Below are 25,297 nucleotides of genomic sequence, written 5' to 3'. Positions count from 1 at the left end.
TTTTGATTTTTTAAGAATGGTGTTTAGTTTCAAGTAAATATCGTGCACAAACAATGCAATGAATATATTATATTCATAGAGTTTATTCTTTGGACATAAATATTAAACAATATATTCCCCAAAATATTAACATCATATGCCTACCATTTTTTTATTTCAATGCTTTTTCTGTCCCTATAAAAACTGAAATGTAATCTAAGTTGAGAATCTGCTCCTCCCTATTATATATATCATAGTATCACATATGAAATAAAAAATCATGAAGTCTTGACTGCATCTAATCAATTCCAGAACTACTGAAAACAGTGACATTTAAAAGTTTTTAACTCAGTACTCTTAAATATATGTATTTCAGTTAAGATCTACATGGGTCAAAGTCTAGCCTTTATCTCAGTTTCAAAATCGATATGCACAAATTCAAAACTATTCTTTTGGTCTTTCACAATGGTGAAAAACAACACACTTCAGAAATTCTTCCTACAATGCAAAGCTACTTTAACTTTGTGACTAAATATAAATGATTCCACAATATTTAAGAGTTCAGATAGTTTACTGTCTATGAAAGAGAGCACCTACATTATCAAAATAAATAGAAAAAAATTTTTTTCATTTTATCATAGACCCTAATTCTATTCCCACTTTTTTGGTAAACAGTTTTTTTGACAATGGGGCAGGTTCAAATGAAAGAAAAAAGATGAAGAATCCAATATTGGTTTAACAATCTCTCTTTTAAAATATGTTGAATAAAACAATGAGATCTTTAAAAACATTACAAGAGTCAAGTAATAAGTCTTCAGAAAAAAGTACTTTCTCATTCTTAGAAATAAAGACATAGAATATTAAAAATTTTAAAAGTGTCCAAAATATGAATTTCTTAGGTTGGAATAATTTATAGTAGATTAATGAAAAAAATAGTCTCATATGATAAATACTATTTTATACACTTTAGTGGTTTAAAGTGACCACAGTTTCTCCTATGATCAACTGAATTAAAACTGTAATTCTCAGAATTAAAGCTCATGAAATGAAATAAGACATTTGTTTGCTCACTTCTCAACAGAATTTCACTTTAAGTATTGAAATTACTGTTGACTCTGATTCCATTCATACCTTTCCTTAATGTCCACAGTTTAATGTGTACCTTATTTTGTACTTAGACTTCTCAGAATGAACAATTTTGAAATGAACTGAGTAAACGTTCTGTATTTTATGTTCATAGAAGATGATAAAGTTATTAGATATGTTAGTGTACAGTTTTAGTTTTAGAGATAAATTACCAACTTCCAAGATTTATTCTATATTCTTCATTATAGAAAGTACAAAGTTAACAAAGACTTAACAGGCAATCAACAGGCTTTAGAGATAGATTCTAAGTCTTTTCTTAATGCAGATAATACTCAAAATACCTAAAATTCAAGCTTAACCTTTTTGTTTGTTATAAGGTTTACAACATTCAAGTCCCACAGTGTTGTTTCTCAATCTACATGTCATCCCAGCTAGTAATAAGTGGGTAATATTATATACAGCACGGAATTCTACTGGTGCTAAGTATAACATTAAAATAGTAAGGTGCATTATTTACCAGCCCCCACAAAGTGTGGTATCATTCAACATTCTTCTATAGACAACTGGTACAATTTGATTAAAATTTCATTTTAGTAAAATGTATAGTATTCCTTTAAAAAACTAAGTAGGCTTTTTACTGCACCCCCTTCTTGTTACATCTATCAAAAAATTAATATGGTGAATATGATATTATTAGTATAAAGTACAGCTGACTCTTGAACAATGCAGAGCTTAGGGGCACTGAGTCTATAAACAGTCGAAAATTATATATACCTTTAGAGTTGACCCTCCATATCTGTAGTTCTGCATTTGCAGATGCAATCAACCTCAAATTATGTAATACTATAGTATGTATTTATTGAAAGGAATCCTCGTATTAGTGGATCCACACAGTTCTAACCTGTGTTGTTCAAGGGTCAACTATATACTGATGTACCACAGGGATGGGATGAGGCAATGTATAATGGATCCAGAAGGCAATGGCAACCCAATCCAGTACTCTTGCCTGGAAAATCCCATGGACTGAGGAGCCTGGTAGGCTACAGTCCATGGGGTTGCAAAGAGTCAGACACGACTGAGTGATTTCACTTCATTACACAATGATGAAACAAACAAAAATGAATAATATTTAAATCACAAAGGTGTTCTACTTCTATGTGTATATATCCAAGAGATCTAAAATCTATGTGCACAAAATCTTGTCCATGAATGTTCAGGGCAGCATTATTCACAACAGCACAAAAGTGGAAACAACCCAAATGTCTATTAACCAATGAACTGATAAAATATATATCCATATAATGAAATATATGGATATATTCATCAATATATAGAAATGAAGAACTGACACATGCTACAACATGGATGATCCTTGAAAGCATTATACTAAGTAAAAGAATTCACGCACAAAAGGCCATATATTATACCATTACATTTACATAAAATGTTGAAAACAGCAAATCTATAGAGACAGAAACTGGATTAGTGGTTGCCTGAAGGGTGAGTGGACTAGGGGAGTGTCTGCTCAAGGGCATGAAAAAATTGGGGGGTAAGAAAAAATTCTAAAATTGATTATGGTGATACAATTCTGTGAATATATGAAAAATCACTGATGAACACCTTAAATGAGAGAATTGTATAGCATGTGAATATCTCAATAAAGTTGTTATATTAAAAAATACAAAGGTGTTAACTTTTCCCTTTTATCCCTGAAATTGGTGAGGTTTCATGATATCTCCCGTAATGACCCTACCAATATATTTTTCTTTACACAAAACTATTTTCCTGAAAGAAATAAAAACTGATTTTATTGGTAAAAAAAACACTGAATGCATTATATTGGTTGATTATTTAAAGGACTCTCCTTTCTCCAATGAAGTTTTTCATAAAGGAAATCATCACCCACAAGTGTCTTATGGGTGCTAGGTATTTTTAAAGAAAAGAACACCTGGGACAACTTTAGACAGATAGCTATCCTATATTAATTTCCAAGTTACTTAGCACAAGTGGAATAGCCTAACTATCTGTTAAGATAAAGAAATTGTGACATTTGGTCTGAAAGTGGAAAAAACTTAAGATGTATCTCAGTGACTGAGAGAAGACAAACTCCCTACCACTAAAACCCAACTGCTGATGAGATTTCCTTATAGGGATTCAGGAACAAGATAAAAGTCTGTTTTAAGTTCTCAATTTTATCTCTTAGAGTAGTTGAAGATATCTTGGAAAAAACCAGAGAACTTTTAAAATTAACATTGCGGCCTCTCAAGGCAATTTATTCTTGAACTTCTGAAGATTTAAGGTCAACAAAACCCAAGAGGTAAAAACATGAATTAAAATTAAGAGATGAAGAAAACAAATGACAAACTAAATCAAACTAGAGTAAAATAAAATAAATGAAAATGGTAAGATAGAGTAATTAGTCCCAATTTGAATATTCTAACCATTACAAAAAAGGATCTGGGTGGAAAGAAAATAAATTATATAAAATATTTCATTTTTACATATCCTATTTTCTACAATAAAAAATTATTTAAGTTTAAAAGGTATTTATTTAAAAATTGTTTGTTTCTTCACTAATGATTAAGGTGGTAATTAATCTCCAGTCTGAATTCCCCTGAAATGACCCCACAGCAGTTCCAGTATTATTTGAGTAACACAATGTTCCTTATAGTTCCTTATCAGTTCCTTAATGTTCCTTATCAGTCAAATTCTATTAGACTAGAAGGACAGAAGTCTTTGGCACCTGACACATATGGTAACATCAAGATAAATATTTTAAATTAAAATATTCTAGAAACTTAAAAGAACTTTTGCAGAATCAAATCACAGAAGATATGTTGAGATATGACTATTCACAATACATATAATGTCTAAATTTTAGACCGTTTTAATACCAAAGAGTTTAATTTGACAAGTATCCTTTTAAAGGCATAATGAATTTGTTTTGGTACAGAAAGACTTTCGACTTTTGCCATACCGTTTTAGAAAACCATAATCACAGTTTTGCTTTTTAAAAGAAAAAAATGTCAGGTTAAAATGTAAATATGGAGCTCCTTTAGTAATCCACATCAATTGAAAAAGAATAATAACATTTGCACAGTCTTTTAGTGGCTTAAATTATTCACTTCAAAACAATATAAATATTTACTTTGAAGTGCTTATAGAGAGAAAAAAATTAACATATCAGACTTCAGAATCATAATTACAAATTAAATCTAATTTGTTTTTAGTTTTAAGTTCACTGATACACATACATAATGTACAATCATTTTACATACACATATTCTACCTGTTAATTCACTTCTCAATCAACCATTTTTTATTTAAAAAAATAAAAGAACAAAAATCCTCCCTTGAAAAGTGAAATCGTCATCTAATCTTTACTCCTTCTAGCATGATGCCTTCAAATTTTATAAGGAATAGATCCACTTCTTCCTCAAGCTCCACCAATAACTTATCATAACATTTTTATTATTGCTGCTATTCAGGCAAACCTACCACTTGAAATGAGAACAAGATACTTCTATCTTCTTCATTCAGGTAGAATGTCTTAAGAACATCATAAAGTCAGTCTGATATAAATTTGTTTTAAGTATTTTGCACAGACTATACACACACCTAAACAACAGAAAATAAACACAGGCAGAACTGTAGAATACAATCTGAATTGATTATTTACTTTTCAAGTATTTAATTAGAAAAACTAATTATACATTTCTTAACATGTTATGCTTAAATTCCTAAGCAAAACTGAAATGACAACTCCACTATTTGTCAAATTAAAGAGAAAGCGGTGGTTGCATAATTACCCATTTTGAAATACATATATTTACTATTAAAATTTTATGTCATTTAATATTCTTTTTGAACCTTCCAAATTCATATTTTTATTCTAAGATATCAGTAAATTGCATTAGTTTACTCCATTGTAGGTATGAATTTTCAGAGTAAATTAAAAACATGAGCAAATTCAAAAAACCATCTGAACAATGAAGCTTTGAAAAAAATTATTTTTCAAAAAGATTACCCCCATGACTTTTATTGAACAGATCCCCCATCCCAGAAAACCTGTTCATGTTATACATAAATCAATTTCTACCAAGTAATTATGGAACTTAAATGTCACTTACAAGATATCATTAAGTAGTCTTCAGAAGTGCTCTTGACATCATCATCATCATCATCTTCAGTTTTAATAGTAACTGTAGAACCAGGAACACCACCAGCTGCTTGAATCACAGTTTCTGTATCTGAATTAGTTACAAGAACCTCCTCTGAAACCATTGTGGGAGAGTCAACTCCTGAAACACAATCTTGGACCACATGTTCCAAGTGTCCATCAGGACCAGTAACAAGATCAGCCACAAAAACCTGCTCAGGTACTCTAACAGTTTCTGTAATTAGCTCAGACGTCAAGATGTGATCACCATCATCTTCCTCTAAATCTTCTTCAATAGCAACATCAGCCTCAAGTACAGCTTCAGGAACAATTACACCTTCTGTTACTACATCAGTCTCAGTGATGATATCAGGCCCATGGACAACTTCAGCTGCAAGGCCATGATCAAGAGTTATCCCACCATCTGTGACAACATCAGAAACTAATACAGCCTCAGGAACTGAAACAACAATATGGTCTCCATCGATATGCGCAGTACCAGTCATTCCAGCAACTACAATACAAATTATCCAAAGAAAGTAATCTTATTAATTAAAAGTATTTATATATCAGATGATATAAAATAGTTTTTATTTTAGAAATAGTCCTGGGAAAATTAGAATTTTAAAGAACTACTGATAATTAAACTGCAGTAAAAACCCCTAACAACTAGGAACTGAGGGGGAAGTGGAAGAAAATAATGTTAGTAAAATCTAAGTTAAAACCTTAAAAATAATAATCTTTATTTTGAAGTAAAACATAAAAGCCACAGTGAGATATTGAACAGCTAAAAAAAAAGAAATAAATAACACCACAGGTCGGTGAGGATGCAGAGAAACTGAATCTCTCATATATAATGTAGCAGCCACTCGAAAATCATTTGGCAGTTTCTTACGAAAAACATGTACTTACCAATACAACCTAACAATTGCACTCTGCAGCATTTCTCCCAGTTACTAAAATATGTTTACACACAAAAAAATATACATGAATATCCATAACAATGCATAGTAGATATTATTTCTAGTAGCAAAAGAAAAATACAACTCAAATGTATACAGCATGCAAATGATTGGTTAAGCCATCTTTGGCACATCCTCACTATGGAATACTACTCAGCAATAAAAAAGGACAAACGATTGATACATTAACAACCTGAATCAACTGCCAGAAAACTGTGCTGAGTGAAAAAATTCAATTACAACATACAATATACTGCATAATGTATAACTGGAATCATTTATATAACATTCTCAAAATTCTAAAAGCATAGAGATGGAGTACAGATAGCAGTTGCCAAGGATGGGGGTGTATGTGACTATTTTGGCATAGCACATACACAGTGATGGACATCATAAATACATGCTCACTGTGTATCTTCATTGTGGTGATGTCTATACAAATCTATATATGGAACAAAACTGCACAGACCCATATACATTCACACATACACAAATGGTGAAAACTGAATGAGGTCTGTAGTTTAGATAATAGTAATGCACCAATGTTAATTTCTTATTTTTAATATTGTACTAAGATGTCAACATTGCAGAAACATGAGTAAAGGGTTTATGGGACCCTATACACTATTTTTTCTATTTCCTGTGAGTCTAGCATTTCAAAAGGAGAGGGTGGGATGATTTGGGAGAATGGGAATTCTAACATGTATACTATCATGTAAGAATTGAATCGCCAGTCCATGTCTGACGTAGGGTGCAGCATGCTTGGGGCTGGTGCATGGGGATTACCCAGAGAGATGTTGTGGGGAGGGAGGTGGGAGGGGGGGGTCATGTTTGGGAACGCATGTAAGAATTAAAGATTTTAAAATTAAAAAAATAAATAAATAAAAAATAAAATTTAAAAAAAAAAGGACACAAAACCATGAAAGGTTGCCAATATGTTAAATTGAGTTAATAAAATATTACAGCTTAATACATTAGACAATATATATTATAAACATGAAAGTCTCTGAACTTCTTTATTTTATAAGAATTACTATATTCAAAAATGTAAAGCATCTTTTAACATCTGATTTGGGGAGAAGAAAACAAGTCACTTTAGATAAAGATTTGGTTTATTAAAAAAAACACTATATATAGACTCTGAATTGTATTAAATTCTAATCTAGTAAATTATAAGAATAAAGCTTTAAATAACATTTATCTTGAGCAGCATGGTAAACACCAACTGCTACCCTCTTGTAAATATTATAAGAGTGTAAAATTCCTTCATGAGTAATTCTGTTACATTCTGCCTCTCTGAAGTGATGCAGTAAACAAATTAATAGAGTTTATGTACCAAGTTATAAGAAAATTACTCCATGAATCCAGTACAAAGCCTTTTCTACATAATGATTACTTTCTATACAGTAATAATCTGAAAGAGTGCAATTTGTTACATGGTTCATTATTATTAACCAATTCATTATGGAAGTTTGCTGGTAAATTAGGATGGAGACCAGTAAACACACTAAAAAATAAGGTGAGAAGGGAAAGTTACTTTTCAACCCTTCTGAAGTTTTCTCACTATTCTCAGATTCTCACCGAAACCACATTACCCAAAGGACACAGCCTCAGCCTTGAAAATCAGTAGACAAAAGGAGTGTGTATACAATAAGAACTTTCTACTCACTTTTTATTCCACTGGTCATTTTTGTAGACAGGGAGATGGTGAGGGTTCAAATTTAGTATTCAACCAGACTGAAAATGTGATTTTTAGCAAGGAAAAATTAAATGCTAAGCCTATAAAATTCACAGTATTGAAATTCTATGTATATGAATAACAACATTAATACAGTATAAATTTTTTTCATAAATTAGACTTAAAGTGTGGGAAATTCTATTTATTTAAGAACACAGCTAGAAGATAGTTTGTTTCCTAAAGGTATATACTAAAGAAGGATGGAAGGACAGAATAATGCTAGTGCTGGCTTGGGTTCAGATTAACCTGTTTGGGAGGATTCTAATAAGATGGAATAAGTGCTTTTCAGTTTACCTAGCAGGAACTCACATGTCAAAATAAATCAGATCTAAACCAAAGAAATACAAACATGCTTGTTTACCCTGAACTAAATAATTTAAGAATCTTAGACCAAGAATTGATGAGTTCCCACAGGGTACTGGCAGAAACTAAGACCATGATCCAAAATGCTTTTCATTAAATTTTGCTCTTTCCTCTTATCAACTCATTTGAAATTCTACTGAATTTCTAGACAAAGTTATTTATTTTAGCTACACACTAGCTATATTTATTATTGAATACTATGCACCAAGCAACCTAGTATTTTACATATAATATCTCATTTAAGCCCCAGAACTTCGAAATAAGGGAGTATTATTGTCTCCACTTTAAACATAAACAAACGACGGTTTAGAGAGATTAAATAAATTTGCCCAAGGTTCAAGCTGGGAACTGAATGCATTTTTTTTTTTTTTACTCTAGACTCGCTTTTTTAACTTGCTTAAATGAGAACAGAATTTACTTACCCTAGGGACTGATTTTTAAGAAATTTATAGGGCTAATCAAGTGAGTCACTACTAAAGGAATAGATTAAAGAGAAAGAATAAAAAGACCTACCATAGAGTGACTTATTTAAAATTCAAGGCATTTAGTAAGCAGCATTAAAAGGCATTAAAATTTTATCTTACTAGGTAGCAAACTATAAACAATATGAAAAAAAAATCTTTTAAAAGTGTGAAATCAATTAAGATGACCAGATAACAGTAAGAAACAAGTCATTATTCTAAGCATTTCCCTTCTTACTAAAGTTGCTTAAATTAAATATGAATAGCTGAATTTCACCAGAAAGCATAATATTTAGTATCTGGGGGGTTTGTCTTGGGCCACCATATACCGCTATTTTGCTACTAAGTCTCAAAGCAATATGGGCTTCCTAGGTGGCTCAGTAGTAATGAATCCACATTTGATCCCTGGGTTGGGAAGATTCCCTCAAGAAGGAAAGGGCAACCTACTCTGGTATTCTTGCCTGGTAAGTCCCATGGACAGAGGAGCCTGGTGGTCTACAGTCCATGAGGTCACAGAGTTGGACACAACTTAGCAACTGAATACACATGCACACTCATGCTCAAAGCAGTATGGACTGTTTTTAGCAATAAAATCCTAAACAATTAGATTCAACAGCACAGATTCCAAGGACAACTATTATACTGAGACATGCACAAGTTATCACATAAAGCATACTATTGTAAAACTTAAAGTATCCTTGAAAAGAAACTGGTCCAATAAATTTCTGAATTAAATTAACAGTTCAGACTCTTAATATAGTAGCCATTTCATACCAACCAAAAATGGAGAGAATTTAGAGATCCTATACCACATTGTGTGTTTACTTAGCTAGCTCTATCTATGTATGCTACACTCATGTTTCACAAGTATCATTAATTTCTAGGTTTGTAGATATCTAAGTTTTTAAGCTAGCAAAAATTTAAAGAGAACGTATCTAATTTCTAATCAAATTTTAGAATTTGGAAACCTTAGTATTAGATATAAGGGATTAATTAAGCCTCAATTAATTGATGGAACAATGGAAAGAAAGCTAAGAGGAACACCAAGTAAAAATTTACCAGCACCAGACATTTTTGCAATCTTTGAAAGGAATCAAGCTTTGCTTGCTAATAGGCAACTTCTTCAGGAGTGGGGATGAGAGGGGTTTCTGGCACTTTATCAGATGCCACAGGGTAAGTAAGATTTTGTATAAAATGGACAAAATACTGTATTTCTTCCATAAAAAATCTTATTTTGCATCATTTATTTTCAGATTCCAGATATAAAAGATGTCATATAATATTTCTCCTTCTCTGTCTGACTTCACTCATAGAGACTCACACACTTAAGAGAATGAACTTATGGCTGCTGGGGCGGGCGGAAGGACGGAGGCAAGGCATAGTTGGGGAGTTTGGAATAGACATATACACACTGCTGCATTTAAAATGGATAACCAACAAGGACCTACTGTAAAGCACATGGAACTCTGCCCATTTGGCAGCCTGGATGGGAGGGGAGTTTGGCGGAGAATGGAAACATGTATAGGTATGGCTGATTCTCTTTGCTGTTCACCTGAAACCATCACAATATTGTTAATCGGCTATACCCCAAAACAAAAAGATTAAAAAATACCTTATTTTTAAAAGGTAAAAAGTTAAGCTTATTATACCGAAAATTATTATAAACTTATTATACTGAATTTCAAGTGTTCTACAATTTGAAAAACTTATCTCTTGCAAGGAATTCACAAAATTATTTTTAAAATTTCTTATACCTCAGGCTTTTGCCTTCTTCTAGAGTTCATTCCCATACTTTTTCCACCTAAAATCACTTCTAGGTCATCTACAGTCAAACAATTCATTTCTAATTCTTTAAGCAGAGTAAATCCATGATTCCTTTTTGTATCGTCAATTAACTACAACTACCACCACATTAAATCTGGAGAGGACAGTAAATGTTATCTAGCCCAACCCACTCATAAAAGTGAATTAAGTAATTTGCCTAAGTTTACATAGATAATTAATAGGACTGCCAAGACTAGAATCTAGTTCTGAGTCTCATTACAATGGGCTTTACAACATGAGACAAAATAACATATTCAACCATATTATCTAAAAATAGTATAGTCTTTTCTTAATTGAGCAAAGTATCACTCTTTGTAGTCTCCCATTTCTAATTATATCTTTAACATTCCACAATATCTCATGTTTCTGTTTACTTTTTATCCCAATTTACCATTTGTCTCTTCTACTCTCACTTTGATCTTTTCTGTAATTCTTACCACCCTATCACTGCCACTTATACTTCAGATACCTCTCTCTTCTATCATTCAGACTGACTTTGCCCAAATTCAGATTATTTGCTGTTAAGGGTGCCTTATCATTTTCATCAAAATGACTACTGTTAAGAGGCCACTGAAAAATCTGGTCACAAAAAAACAGGGATTTTTTTTTTTCAAGAAAAGAAAAAGGTAATGCTATCAATGAGAACTTTCTAAGTATATGGCATCAGAATATAATTAATCACCTAGTGCAAGATATTCCTCTCACTATATAAGCATCTAACTTCTTTGAAATGATGAAAGTACTTCCATTTCCAGCTTTATTAACAATGCAACTTAAAATGTATTTTATATTTTAACATTTTCTAACATGAGAACTGCTGTATTTATATAAATTGTTTTTCATGTCTAATGATGTATTGCCCCTATATTCCAAGTTTCCTTACTTCAATCTACCCACAAAATTATAAGAATGATTTTAACTAGACTACTGGCACATAGATTTACTTAAATAAGCCCTACAAATGTATTTTCCTGGTAAAGGAACAATTTTTCATTGTAATTATCCCCTTCCCCAATAGAGTTTTGATATTTAGTTACAAAGAAAAAAATACAACAAAGAAAATGCTTTACCAAAATCCTGCATAATCATGGTATGGGCCATTCTAGAGTCTGATGTGTGCAATCCAAGACTTCCACCACCTGGATCCATACTTAGTAAAGTTCATTCACAAATCTCTGTAAAAGAAGTGTTTTTTTAAAATAGTTTAAATGCATTTAGGTCAAAGTCAATTGTTTTGAGAAAAATGCAATTGAAAATGTGCCTCTCAACCAGGTGTGCAAATCTCATTACAAAGGAAAACAAAGCAAACAAACAAAAGAAACCTTGTTTTATGCTTTATGTGACAACCATAAATAAAAGAAGGGTCAGTGGAAGTAAACCAAAGATAATGGAGAAGAAGCACAAAGGGTGATGAGCCACAGGGAAGTGATAGACGCAAGCAAAAGAACAAAATTGTAGTATTGAGGTTCCAGTTAAAATATAGGTTATTAAATAGGAAGAAAAAGAACAAGATGACAACAGACAATAGTTGGGGTATTTATACATTACTAGAGGACTCAGGTGTCTAGTATTAGTGCATTTCATCCAGTGGCTCTCATCCATTTCTTCCAGACCCAGCTCAGCTCTGCAGCGTAGCTCTGCAGATAAACTTGTGTTTCACCTCTGGCTCCCGGGGTTCTACTTATAATGAAAAATGTTCTATCCCAGTTTCCCTGGAGTTCTTTGAGCCAGTAAGGACTTCTTGCCTTACTCTACTACAATCTCTTGGCTCACAGTTTTGAGGGCTCATGAAACATGACTGCTTCCTAAATGTAGTAGAGATAAGATCAATCACATACAAACATTTAGCAAATTGGTTCTTTCAGAATAGCTTTTACTTGTAACTGTAACTTGTAAATTTTTTCATTAATAATTAATAAAGCCATGCTAGCCTCATGCTAGTTTTGGAAGCAAGGGCTCAACCTATTTCATTTCAAATGACTTATACTATATTTAAGATCACCAAATAGTATGGAACCTAAAATTAGGTTGTACCTTAATGTTATTTCTTAAAACTATATGTATACTTTACTCTCAGATACAAGCTTCTAAGCAAATCAACCAAAAAAATCTGTCAATTTTATAGAACATTTCCTCATTTTTAGTTAGAAATGTTTAATAGATTTGGCTTAATCTATTCTTAAGTATAGGAGATCACTAAGATTTTTTTTTTCCTTGCCTCAAAGTTCTATAGGTGTACAGAAGGCAGGAAAGTCTCACAGAGTAATCTTTATCAACATTTGAGTCATGTATCTCAAAATCCTACAGCAGTAGGTGACATCTCTGTATATTACAATGATTCAAACAAAATTACTTTATGTGTGAGCACATTCTGAGCTGTATTTTTGTTATCTTTTTTAAACACCACATTGTTTTCTGCCTTCAAAATGAAGTCAAGAGAGTTCACAAACTACCTGGGTCTTCAGAGAGATAAATTAAAATGCCATAATGACTTATTTCAAACATTTAAAACAGTGTACTATTTTAAATTTAATTAGAATAACTGCTTTATCACATAACCAACAGAACAATTACAAATGTCTTTAAAATGTTTTAAACAGTTAATTTTGCTTAATTATTAAATAAAACATGAAGTAATTTGTTAATCACCTTAATATGAGTATCCTGAAGAAACTGTAGATTTTCTTACATATTGTAAAATAAAATCTGCAGCATTTTGTTTTTGTTATTTTTCCTTCTGAACTACGTTATTTTCTTTGGAAGAACGTTCTTTTTACCTATTGTAAAAATACATTCACAATTAGATATCTTAAAACATTTTAAACCAAATCTCTGACACAACTTAAGAATTTTTCTTTACACTTTAATGTACAGGATGAGATTGGCTCAAAACTGTTAACCTAAAAAGCAACCAAAGGGATTCCAACAGAAATAACTACCTACAACGTTACTTCACTTAGAATCCGACCATCTGATTAAACCAAAATCTTTCCTAAAGCATATTTAAAAAATCACTAGGAACATTTTATTTTGGAAAGTAAGAGAACCAACCAAGGGCAAGCTTTATTCTTGCCAAATCCATAGGAAAAAAATCTGCACTAGTGCTCAATGAAGTGTAAAAATTTTAACACATAGCGCAACTCTTACAGGAATTATCACACTGTAAGAATATCAAATAAACTGGAGCACCTTTTTTTCCCCATAGAGAAAGTTTCAATAAGATCAATAACGAATGGGGTATGAGAGCAGTGTATTAAGGATTCAGTAGCCAATATAGCTAGGCTTCTCAGTATTCTGAAGAGTATATTTCACATCCTTCTTGAATGGAAGTAACCACCAAATACTCTTCAAGAAAACATCTTGCCCTCAGTTTATGTGGAGCAGAAATCACAAAACAAAAATCAAAGCAAGACAAAAATAAAAAACAACCCCCCCCCCAACACACACACATTTTACTCTCATTCGTCTCCTCTAAACAGATTCTTCAGGGCCTAGCTTCTAGATGATGTAAATAGGGTGAGGGACAGGAGAAAAATACTAAGGCGGCAGAACAAGACAATGTGAAAGTAGTATAAGCAGAGATAGGAGACAAAGGAGCCCTGGCAACTAGCAGTATTGCAGCTTTGGACGCAACCCTCTTCCCGCATCAGTCTCCCTTTCCCACGACCATGCCAAGTTTCAATCATTCTGAACAGAACGCACACACGTGCCCTCCCATACATTACCCATCTCCCTGGATCTTCAACCAAATGAGAACCTTCGCAGTGGAAAGGCAGAAAGCGAAGAGACAAGAATACCCTTTCCCCTCCTCCCTCACTTGGTGCAGCAGTCGCCACCGATACTACCCACGCCGTGCTGCCCAACCCCTCACCATCCTGCTCCCTTTGCCCCGCTACAAGGGAGACGGCGGCAGGGAACCAAAATGGTGGTGTTTTAGCGAAGGCGACAGTTGCCGCACACAGCCTCCACCCCCACCTTAGGCTCTGACGGCTCCCTAGCCCCTAAAATGCCAGATTCGGTGCCACCCTCTCGCAAACGCCGTTATCCCCCGAGCTTTCCAAGGTTACCAACCGCTGCTGGCGGAGACGGGGGCGGGAGCGAGATGGGGGAAGTGCAGCTGAGAGCAATGGGTGGTGGGGGGGGGTAGTGTTGCCGAGAGAAAATGCCAGGGGGCCGCCGCATTCTTCACCGTTTTGTTTTCCGCCATTTTCCCGTCACCCTAAACCACCGACGGCCTCCACGACGGCTCTAGCCCCCGGGGGCTGTGGCCTGGGGGGAAAACAGGGCAGCTGAAAGAGAAGTAATTCTCTCAATTCCCCCAGCCATCCGCTGCTGAGGAGAAACACTGTCTGCCGAGGGGAGGGAACGCTTAGGGACTAGACGCCACTTCCATTGTTCCTGTCGCCCTACACTACGCTCTGGGTGTGAGCCTCTCCTCAACTCAACCAAGCGACACTGAGAGCAGCCGACTCAAGTCCCTGTACTCTCTCAGGAGTCTCCTTACCTGCCGCGGCCGCCGCCAGTTGGATTCTGACCGCGCTCCGGTTTTCTGCGGGGGGGGGGGGGGGGGGGGCGGCAGCTGTGGATCAGCGAGCTCCTCACATTCGGGTTTCCGAGGTTCCGCAGCTCGAGCCAATCACAAGCTACTCTGCGTCTGGGAGGCGCGCCGCCTAGTCCTCTTTTATACCGCGCCTGACTTGCTGAGGTTGCATTACGTCACGCTCCCCTTGCTGCAGGGTAGGGGGCCGCGGGGGGAGCGCGCACGCGCGCGCGATCGATCGAGAAGCCCGCGCTGGGTTTCTGCCCGGAGACCCCGCGGACTTGCGAGTCGAGGCTGCGGCGCCGGGCGAGTCTCAGTGCGCAAGCCTGGATCTTGGCGCGACCCTGCGGTGTTTCCGTGGGGAGATGTTCTGTTTTCCAGGATTTCTAAAGGAGAAGAAGAGGGGGAAGTGGGGAAATCAGTATCCGAATGGCCATCCACTGAACCTCTCGTAGATGTTGAATAACGTTTTAAAAAAAACCAAACAGTCCTACCCTCGAGGACTTGACCAGTTAGGCTGACCTGAGTGATAAGAAGTATGCTTCCCCGAAATGAAACTCTTACGTATTTTGCAGTTTCCCTCCTTCATTCTTTTTATATTTCCTCGTGAAGTCGCTCAGTCGTGTCCGACTCTTTGTGACCCCATGGACTGTAGCCTCCCAGGCTCCTCCATCCATGGAATTTTCTAGGCAAGAATATTGGAGTGGGTTGCCATTTCCTTCTCTTCTATTTCCTAGTGGTAGGAAAAAGTAAAGCGAAGAAAAGCATAGAAAGGAAGAGTAGACAAGGGACCAAAAGACCAAAAGTGAATACCGAATGTCTCTTGATTATGTCACTTTCAGCTTGTGTCTGAACAAAATGGGAGAAATTCAGTGGTAACGGGTGGGTAAAAGAGTGATGCGATGTGACTAAAAGAATACATTTGCAAAGGGCCTTATGTTCTGAAAATTTAGCTTTGGTACCTTGAGCATTTTGAGTAACAGTGTTTAAGGTGGGAAAGGATACGCTCCTTTAAAAAGAAAGAGAAGGTAACAATACATTTGTCTAAATAATTTGAATATTTTTACAAACAAAGAATGTTATTTTTCTCCGTCAGCTAGATAATTTCTCCAGGTCTCTATAACCTAATATACAATTAAAGGTTTTGAGAAACGTAAAGGAGACACACTATGAAAGCCCTGGCACAGTATCTGGGCAATAGAAGACGGGGAGTATACAAACTGTCTACTTGCAGAGCCAAGTAATACGTATTTTAGGCTTTGAGGATTATAAGGTCTCTGTCAACTATTTAAGTCTGCAACTGTAGCCCCAAAGCAGCCATAGACAGTATGTACACAAATGAGCATGGCTGTGTTCCCATTGAACTTTATTTATGGGCATTGACATTTGAATTTGGTCATTTTAAAGTGTCTTGAAAAATTATTATTCTTTGAATTTTTAAAAACTATTTAAAAATGTAAAAATCATTCTTAATCTCAATCCACTAAAAATACAGGCAGCCATCCAGATTTGCCCTGTGCATGGTAGTTTGCTGACCCTGTAGGTGTTATTTGTTTACTTTTATTTTCCCTCCTAGATAAAGAAAGTTGTTTTTTATGAGTATATTCCTGTAGGTGATGTGTTTCTATATTGGGTTCCCTGGTAAATACTATTTGAAAGATCTTCTCCCAGTGACAATTCTAATAGGACATGGAAGAATCTGAGAAAGATGTGGGGGTTTTTACATCAATAACCTTTGTGAACAGTAACTTGTAGTAGATAATTTTTAAAACCTGAAGATCATTCTTGCTCTTCCCTCTTTCTCCAAGTATCTCTTCCATCAAAATGTCCTGAGACTTCTACTTCCTTAATATCTGTGTAGTTTATCCTGGTTTTTTTAAAATTTTCCATTCCTAATCTCATTACCTTGTTCGGGTTCACATCCCTTTTCACCTGGATTACTGTAACACCTTCTTAACTTGTTCATCTTTTCCATTTGCTCATCAAATCCTGAAATCAGAAATAACCAAATCAGAAAAAAAAAAATGTCTCAGATCAAGCCTCCCAACTCCACTTTTCACTTCAATTGAGACCCTCAACAAATAGGACTCTGCAATAGCCCCCTAACTCATTTCAGAAATATGCTACAAGTCTCAGCTAAAAGTCTTATCTTTTACTATGTAGAATCTACATCACCACAGAGATCACTTGCATAACAAAAGAAAAAAACCTGATATCTCACTCCCCTGTTTAAACATTGCTGTAAAATTCCCACTAGAAGTCAAGGATGACATTCAAGCAAGGAGAGAAGGAGACTTGTAAGACTCACAGCTGGGCAACAATGTTGAAGACCATCCAAGTTATGTCTTTTAGCTTTTTGGTCAATGTTTATTTGAAGGGTAAATTAAATGCTACATTACGGATGGCTGTTTGTGCTATTATTTTAAATAAGTACTGCTTTTATATTCATGCTTCAGCTTTTTACTGTTTCACATTAACCAATAATATTCGTTAGGTACTATAAATCCTTTGTAGCTTACTTTGTTTTATAACTTGCTCACTTCACTCCCTCTACTTTCTTTGGTAGCCGTGGCCAACTAATAGTGTTTTGCTATAGTACATTTAGAAACTATGTGTTGCTGTCTCTTCTTTCTAATGTGCTTCTGGAATCACAGTTTGTCATCAGATATATTCCCTTTAACCTCAACTTGTTCTATGAAAACTCTTAGCCTTCTTGCTTTAACTGGCACCTGACCATCTCCCAAGGAAATAATCTAAAATAAATTAACATAAGCATATTCAGGATCATCTAGAAGACCACTTTGTAAATGAACACTATCATACATCATCAACACTCACACTTGTATTTGTATTTACAGGCACATCAATGTACCACTTTAGTTGTTTCAGGTTTGATATGCAATGAACAAATCAGACTTTGTAAACTATGTGGTCAGGTCCTATACCAGGTATGTGGTACATAATACAATTTCTTGATAGTCAGAATAAAGTGCTAGGGGAAGTGAGTCATCCCACAGCATACAATAAGATAAGCTATGCTCAATATGCCATTGCAGAGTCATAGTCGTGTTATGAAAAGTAATTTAGTTTCAGCACAACAATCTAATGCATAAAATTAAATTAATGCTGTTAATTTATTAGTTTTGTTGTTTATCATTTTGGTTTTATAATTGTATCAGGACTGTTAGCTTAAGAAATTTATTTATACAGAGCTCTACTATTATTTATGTTTAAGTAACATTATAATGGGGCTTCCCTGGTGGCTCAGTGGTAAAGGATCCACCTGCAGTGCAGGAAACGCAGATTCACTCCCTGGGTCAGGAAGATCCCCTGAAGAAGGGAATGGTAACGCACTCCAGTATTCTTTCCTGGGAAATCCTATGGACAGAGGAGCCTGACAGGCCACAGTCCATTGGGTCAATCAGTCCAAAAGAGTCAAACATGGCTTAGCGGCTAAACAAAAACATTATAAGAAAACCAGCTTAAATCAACGTTGACTACAAATATTTTCCTTTAATCTATGATAAAAATTGCAAAGAGTCAGACACGACTGAACACACGTGATTAAAAATATACAAAATGATGCACAAAATCTCTAAATACTATGCTACAAAAAAAGTATCAAGACTTCTTGAGGGTAATAGCTAATTCTATATTTGAAAGGAAATAAATAAGATGAAACTGTGTTATATTGTGTTAGTGAGCAAGAAAGCCACTAAAGACTAATGGGATCATGTCAAAAATACATGAGCATCAAATAATGATAGTAACTGCATGATTACTAAGTGACTGAAACATGTAGAATATGTAAAAACTCATGAGTTTATTAAAGATACTGAAAGAGAAAGAGAGATCACCCTGCCAAACCCCATCAAAGATAAAAATCTCATTCGATACCATTTTAAGTAAATAAAACATCAACCCCTTACTCTGACAATTATCAAAAGAAAGGAACTCAGTATTTTATTCTGCTTTTCCTATACAGACTATTTCAGTACAACCAAATAAGTCTAGGTTGATGAGGGAAAGTTCTTTTTCATAAGAAATATAATAAATATAGAATAAACATAGAAATAAATGTAGAAAATCACCATTTTACAACCTTTAGTGAAGTCACAGATTCAGGAAGTAATCATCAGTGGGTGAAATATTAGATGAAAGACGGGATGGAAAACTATAAATTAGTTCAGGTTGTCATCACCTGAACCCTCTAATCAGTTTCTCCCCATCATGTTTGGCATTTGGTATTATCACTGTTTATTTTTAAATATTTATTTATTTATGTATTTTTGGTTGTGCTGGGTCTTCGTTGCTGCATGGGCTTTTCTCTAGTTGCCATGAGCAGGCTTCTCATTGCGCTAGCTTCTCATTGTGGACCACGTGCTCTGGAGCATGCAGGCTTCAGCAGTTGCAGCTCCTGGGCTCTATCTAGAGCACAGGATCAATAGTTGCGGCACACGGGCTTAACTGTGCCACACGGACTTAGTTGCTCTACAGCATGTGGGATCTTCCATAATCAGGGATTGAACCCATGTCTCCTGTATTGGCAGGTGGATTCTTTACCACTGAACCACCAGGAAAGTTCATCACTGTTTTTTATTTCAGCTGGTCTAATAGATGTGTACTGATATCTCACTGCAGTGTTAATTTGCATTTGTCTGATAGCTAATATTGCTAAATATCTTTCATATGCTCATTTGCCATAATCTCTATGGTGAAGTGTCTTTTCAAGTTCTTTACCCATCTTTTCATGCTGTTGAGTTTCATATTTTTCAAAATATATATATTTGTGGATTTAAGTCCTGTATCAGATATGTGTTGCAGATATTTTCTATCCATTGTCACCTGGTCTTTTCTTTGTCTTTCCATGTCTTCGGCAGAGCAAAAATGTTTTAATTTGATAAAGTCCAATTTATCAATATTTTCTTGTATCAGTTCAGTTTAGTTTAGTCGTTCAGTTGTGTCTGACTCTGTGACTCCATGAATTGCAGCACGCCAGGCCTCTGTCCATCACCAACTCCTGGAGTTCACTCAAACTCATGTTCATCGAGTCAGTGATGCCATCCAGCCATCTCATCCTCTGTCGTCCCCTTCTTCTCCTGCCCCCAATCCCTCCCAGGATCAGAGTCTTTTCCAATGAGTCAACTCTTCGCATGAGGTGGCCAAAGTATTGGAGTTTCAGCTTCAGCATCATTCCTTCCAAAGAAATTCCAGGGCTGATCTCCTTCAGAATGGACTGGTTGGATCTCCTTGCAGTCCAAGGGACTCTCAAGAGTCTTCTCCAACACCACAGTTCAAAAGCATCAATTCTTCGGTGCTCAGAGATGGTGCTTTAGTTTGGATTCTAAGAATTCTTTGCCTCATTTCAGCTCACAGACATTTTCTCCTATGTTTTTTTTTTTTTTTCCCAGAAGTTTCATTGTTTTGGGCTTTACATTTACATCTATGATCTATTTTGGGTTAGTCTTTGGATAAAGTGTGACTTGTAAGTTCATTTTTATGCATATTGACAACCAAAGATTCCAACAACATTTATTAAAAAGTCTATCCTTTCTCCAAAGAGATTTTGGACATTTGTAAAAATCAAATGGCCATATTTATGTAGGTTTATATCTGTCCTATTTATTAGGTTTCATAGATCTGTATCTTGTTTTTTACCAATGCCACACTGATCTGATTACTTTGGCTTTTTTAATATTTTCTAAAATTGGGTAGTGTAATTTTCCCAACTTTGTTTCTTTGTTTTTCTTTTTCAAAATGATATTAGATAGTCTCCTTTCTTATATATTTTTTATTTTTCTCCTTTATTTTAACATTAACTTGTCTATATCTATAAAAAATTCTGCTGGGATTTTGATTGGTATTTTGTGAATCTATAGATCTCTGAGGAAAACTGACATCTTTATTGCATTGATTCTGCTAATTCGTATAACTCAGTATGTTCATTTATTGACATCTTCTTGGATTATTTCATCAGCATTTTGTGTTTTTCAGAATTCAACTTCTATACATGTCTTGTTAGATATATACCTTATTAGATATATACTTAAGTCCTTTGGAGGAACTGTTGTGTCTTTTTAAATTTGATTTCCAATTGTTCTTTGTATTTAGCTTTGAACACTTTGATTATAATGTGACCAGACTTGGATTTTTTGCGTTTTTCCTGTTTGGGGTCCACTCAGCTTCTTTTTATTTGTATATTTATGTCAGATAATTGGCCACATTTGGAACATTTTCAGTCTTTATTTCTTTGAGTACTCTTTCAGCACCATAATTTTTTCTTGTCCTGATGAAACTTTGATTATATAAAGTTTAGACACTTTGTGCTGTCCTACAGGTCCCTAAGGCTTCATTCATTTTTTTTCAATCTTTTTTCTTTTTGTTAAAATTGGATAATTTATATTAGTCTAATTTCAAGTTCACTAACTCCTTACTCTGTCATCTCTATTCTGCTATTAAATCCAGAAACTGAAATTTTGTGGGTTTGTAATTGTTTTGGTTAATGTCTTTTTCAGTTCAGTTCAGTTTTTCAGTTCAAAAATTCCCACTTGGTTTTTCTTTGCATATTATACTTCTTTGCGAGTGAAAATATTAGTTGCTCAGTCATGTCAGACTCTTTGCAATCCCATGGACTATAGCCCACCAGGCTCCTCTGTCTATGGAATTCTCCAGACAAGGATACTGGATTAGGTAGCTATTCCCTTCTCCAGGAGATCTTCCTGACCCAAGGATCAAACTCAGGTCTCCTGCATTGCAGGCAGATTCTTTACTGTCTGAGCCACCAGGGAAGCCCCATTCTATTTGTTTGCTGATGCCTTGTTTTAATATTTGATTCAGGAGTGTTATGATTGCTTATTTGAACATTTTTGTTAAAGATGCTTCAAATACTAGATAATTCCAACATCTTCATCTCATGAGTAGCACATGTTCATTTCCCACGTAAATGGAGATATTCATGGATCTTCATATCCTGAATAGTTTGTGTCCTGTACATTTGAGTGATACTACATTGAGATTCTGGGTCTTATTTATATCCTATAGAACACTGACATGTTTGTTTTAACAAAGACTTGATTTGGTAGGATCAATGAAGAATGAAGAAAATGAGAGAAAGAAGAAAACAAATGGTATTTTACCTTACTCTCTTTGAGCTTTAGGAATTGTCTTTTTCTCTTTCCAGCTAGAACTGGTGGATTGCTCATGGCTCTCTATCTCTGCATCCCCAGGTCTCACTTTTGAGTTTCAAGTTATAGTAACTGCAGGCCAGGGAATATGGGAGAGGGTAAAAATGGGTAAATTAATCACTGATTCACTGGTACTTTGAACTCTGATTTTCTTCCCTGGTCCTCTTGCTGTTGTTTGCTTTTCAGAGTTCTCAAACAGCTTTCTGTGCTGTCTGTCCATATTTTATGTTTTAATACAGTAGGAGGTAAATGAAAGAATGTGTTGACTCCATCTTACCTGGAAGCAGAAGTTTGGTAAAAAAAGAAAAATGTTTAAATTGTTTGAAATTTATTTAAAAATTATTTTTAAAAAATTACAGAAAATGCAAGGAATGCTCAACTGTATCAATATCAAATGCTTTTGACAGATATTTTGACTATGATAAAAGCTAGTAAGTGATGATTGGATTTAGCAGTATGAAAGTTATTGGTGATCTTGACCAATCATCTTTTGTGAGAGTGGTTAGGACAAAAGCCTGGTTAGAATGGGTTCAAGACAGAATTAGATGAAAAAACAAGTAAATATAATTACTAGGGACAACTATTAGATTACTAAGTTAATTCTTTAATAACCTAATTCATAGAAGCCTAATATTAGTTATTCATTCAGTCAAGCAGATATTTACACATTTATTCACCTATTTATTCAATAAGGATTTTGTACTAGGCATCTCCAGACACTGGCAACAGAGATATGTATAAGACAGTTTCTGCCCTCATGGAGCTTCCATGATTATAAAGATCCACTATTTAAGCCTAAGGAGGAGTAATTCATATGGACCACTTACCACTTTAGAGACTAAGGACAAAATTTTTAAACTCTGTGCCAAGATTCCTCATTTGTAAAATGTGGATTTAAATAGTATTTTACCTCATAGGGTTGTGGAAATTGATGTGAGAACTAAAAGAGAATCCTTATAAATTGCAGTCCAATGCTTGAAACACAGTTAGAACTCAATAAATATTAGCTATTTTTATTAATCTTATTAACATCTTTACTAATAGAACAATTTGAATATGTCCTTACCCTACATTTTCTGGGAATTGGAAATGATTTATTCAAAGCTAAATATCTGTGAGTGGCCATACACTTGCTTAAACTTTGTGCTTCACCAGTGGTGTTCTGGTAAACAGTCTGGGGGAAGATAGAAACCTTGTATGACATTACTGAATGCAGATTTGAAAGAAATGTACCAAAGATGGCCTTAGTAAGTCGGTACATATAGCTCTAGCACACAATTGAAATTTTCCTGTCATATCTTGAATCCCTATATAGGAATCCATTCCACTTCAGACCAGGTAAAATTTAGGCAACTTGTGATCATCAGTACCTATGGCTGATTCATGTTGAGGTTTGACAGAAAACAACACAATTCTGTATAGCAATTATCCTTCAAATAATAAATAAATAAATTTTAAAAATAAATAAAAAATAAAATACTATTTTCCATAATGTGACAACCACTTTGGAAAATACTTTGTCACTATCTACTAAAGCTGAACATATGAATACCCTGATAGCTAGCAATTCCTCTCCGATGTATACACCCATCAGAAATGCATATGTAAGCACAACAATAACAGCAACAAAAGTATATCCAAGAACATTTATAGCAGCATTATTCAAAATAGCCCCAAACTGGAAACAAATAAAATGTCATCATCATTCATTCATTCATTTATTCATTCATATTCTTTGAGTGCCTACTATGTGCTTGATACCTTTTGTAGCTTACATTCTACTTGAAAGATACAGATAATAAACAAAACAAGCTAACAAGGAAATACATATAATTTGTTGAACCTGCTATGAGAGAAAAGGAGTGAGTGTTCAGGTAAATAAAACCTCTCCAAGAAAGCGATATTTAGGCTGAGACTTAAAATTTGAGAAAATTTTAGTCAGAAGAAGAGTTGAGGAAAGAGCATCCCAGAGAGAACAAGCATATGTGAAGACCCTGAGACCAGAAAAATCTTTATACACCTAAAAAATTGAAACAAGGCTAATGTGGCTGGATTGTTGTAGGTGAAGGGGAGAGCAGTGGAAGATGAAGTTGAAAGCATGCATATCTTAGATTGTTCAAGGCCCTGTAGTGAGTTCATATTTTATTTTATTCACAATGAGAAGTCATTAAAAGATCCTATTGATTCAATTTTCTAAATAATTTTTGTATTCTCCATCCATATTCCACGCTATCATTCATCTCTTACTTGGATTACTGCAATAATTTCCTAACAGGTCTGCCCCCTTTCTTTGGTTTATCCTTTTCATGTTCATGAAAGAGATCTTTTTAAGATACAAATCTAATCACTCTGCTGTCCTATTTAAGTTTTTCCATGTTTCCCCTTTTTTCTACAAGGTGAAGTTCAACTCCTTAACCAGGCCTATAAAACCTAGTGCAAGACCACATCATGACTTTCATGAGCCCTAGGCACTTCTTCCTTCCTCCATAAAAAAGTACTAAAATTTACATTTTCTGACTGAGTTGTTATAAAGACTAATATAATTCAGGCTGGAATCATTATTATATATTCATTATTATTCCTCTTTTCTTCTGATTGTAAAATACAGTTAAAACATTTTCATGACCTTTATAGGTATCATGGGCCCTAGGCATGGTACCTGTTTTACTTAATGAGTATGTCACCACTTTTCATATGATCTAGCTCCAGGATAACTCTATAGTCATGCTGTGACTAATTTGAAAACTATTTATTGAGTATCTACTGTATGTCAGACATTGTTTTAGAAATTTGGAGTACATCAGTGAACAAAATAAAAAGACAAAAAGCCATGACTTTATATTGCTTTCATTCTGTTGAGGAGGGAGAGGGACAAAAGGTTAAATGATTAAATAAAGGTTATATCATTAAAGGTTAATGATTAAATAAAATGAGTAGAGTGATAGGCACTGTGATAGGCAGTGATGCAACAGGGAAGAAAGATAATAATTTCAGGGACGAT

The 25,297-nt window shown here is 34.7% G+C and overlaps 1 protein-coding gene across 1 annotated transcript in view; it reads right to left on the bottom strand.

The window, feature by feature from the left end:
• The window catches only part of ZNF711 (zinc finger protein 711), a 34,868-nt gene extending 12,500 nt beyond the window's left edge, over nucleotides 1-22,368 (bottom strand). The window contains exons 1-7 of the mRNA XM_070290353.1: nucleotides 22,249-22,368; nucleotides 17,045-17,101; nucleotides 15,077-15,498; nucleotides 13,222-13,349; nucleotides 12,121-12,377; nucleotides 11,643-11,747; nucleotides 5,196-5,738 (exon numbers count right to left, since the gene is read on the bottom strand). Coding sequence (XP_070146454.1) covers nucleotides 5,196-5,738; nucleotides 11,643-11,721 — 622 coding nt within the window. The 5' untranslated portion in view covers nucleotides 11,722-11,747; nucleotides 12,121-12,377; nucleotides 13,222-13,349; ... (1 more) ...; nucleotides 17,045-17,101; nucleotides 22,249-22,368. The remainder of the gene's footprint in view (nucleotides 1-5,195; nucleotides 5,739-11,642; nucleotides 11,748-12,120; nucleotides 12,378-13,221; nucleotides 13,350-15,076; nucleotides 15,499-17,044; nucleotides 17,102-22,248) is intronic.
• Between the last annotated feature and the right edge of the window lie 2,929 nt (nucleotides 22,369-25,297).

Source organism: Ovis canadensis, chromosome X (assembly GCF_042477335.2).
Source record: "Ovis canadensis isolate MfBH-ARS-UI-01 breed Bighorn chromosome X, ARS-UI_OviCan_v2, whole genome shotgun sequence".
Lineage (NCBI taxonomy): Eukaryota > Metazoa > Chordata > Mammalia > Artiodactyla > Bovidae > Ovis > Ovis canadensis.
The sequence above is the reverse complement of the archived record's forward strand: the minus strand, read 5'-3'. Positions and strand labels throughout refer to the sequence as shown.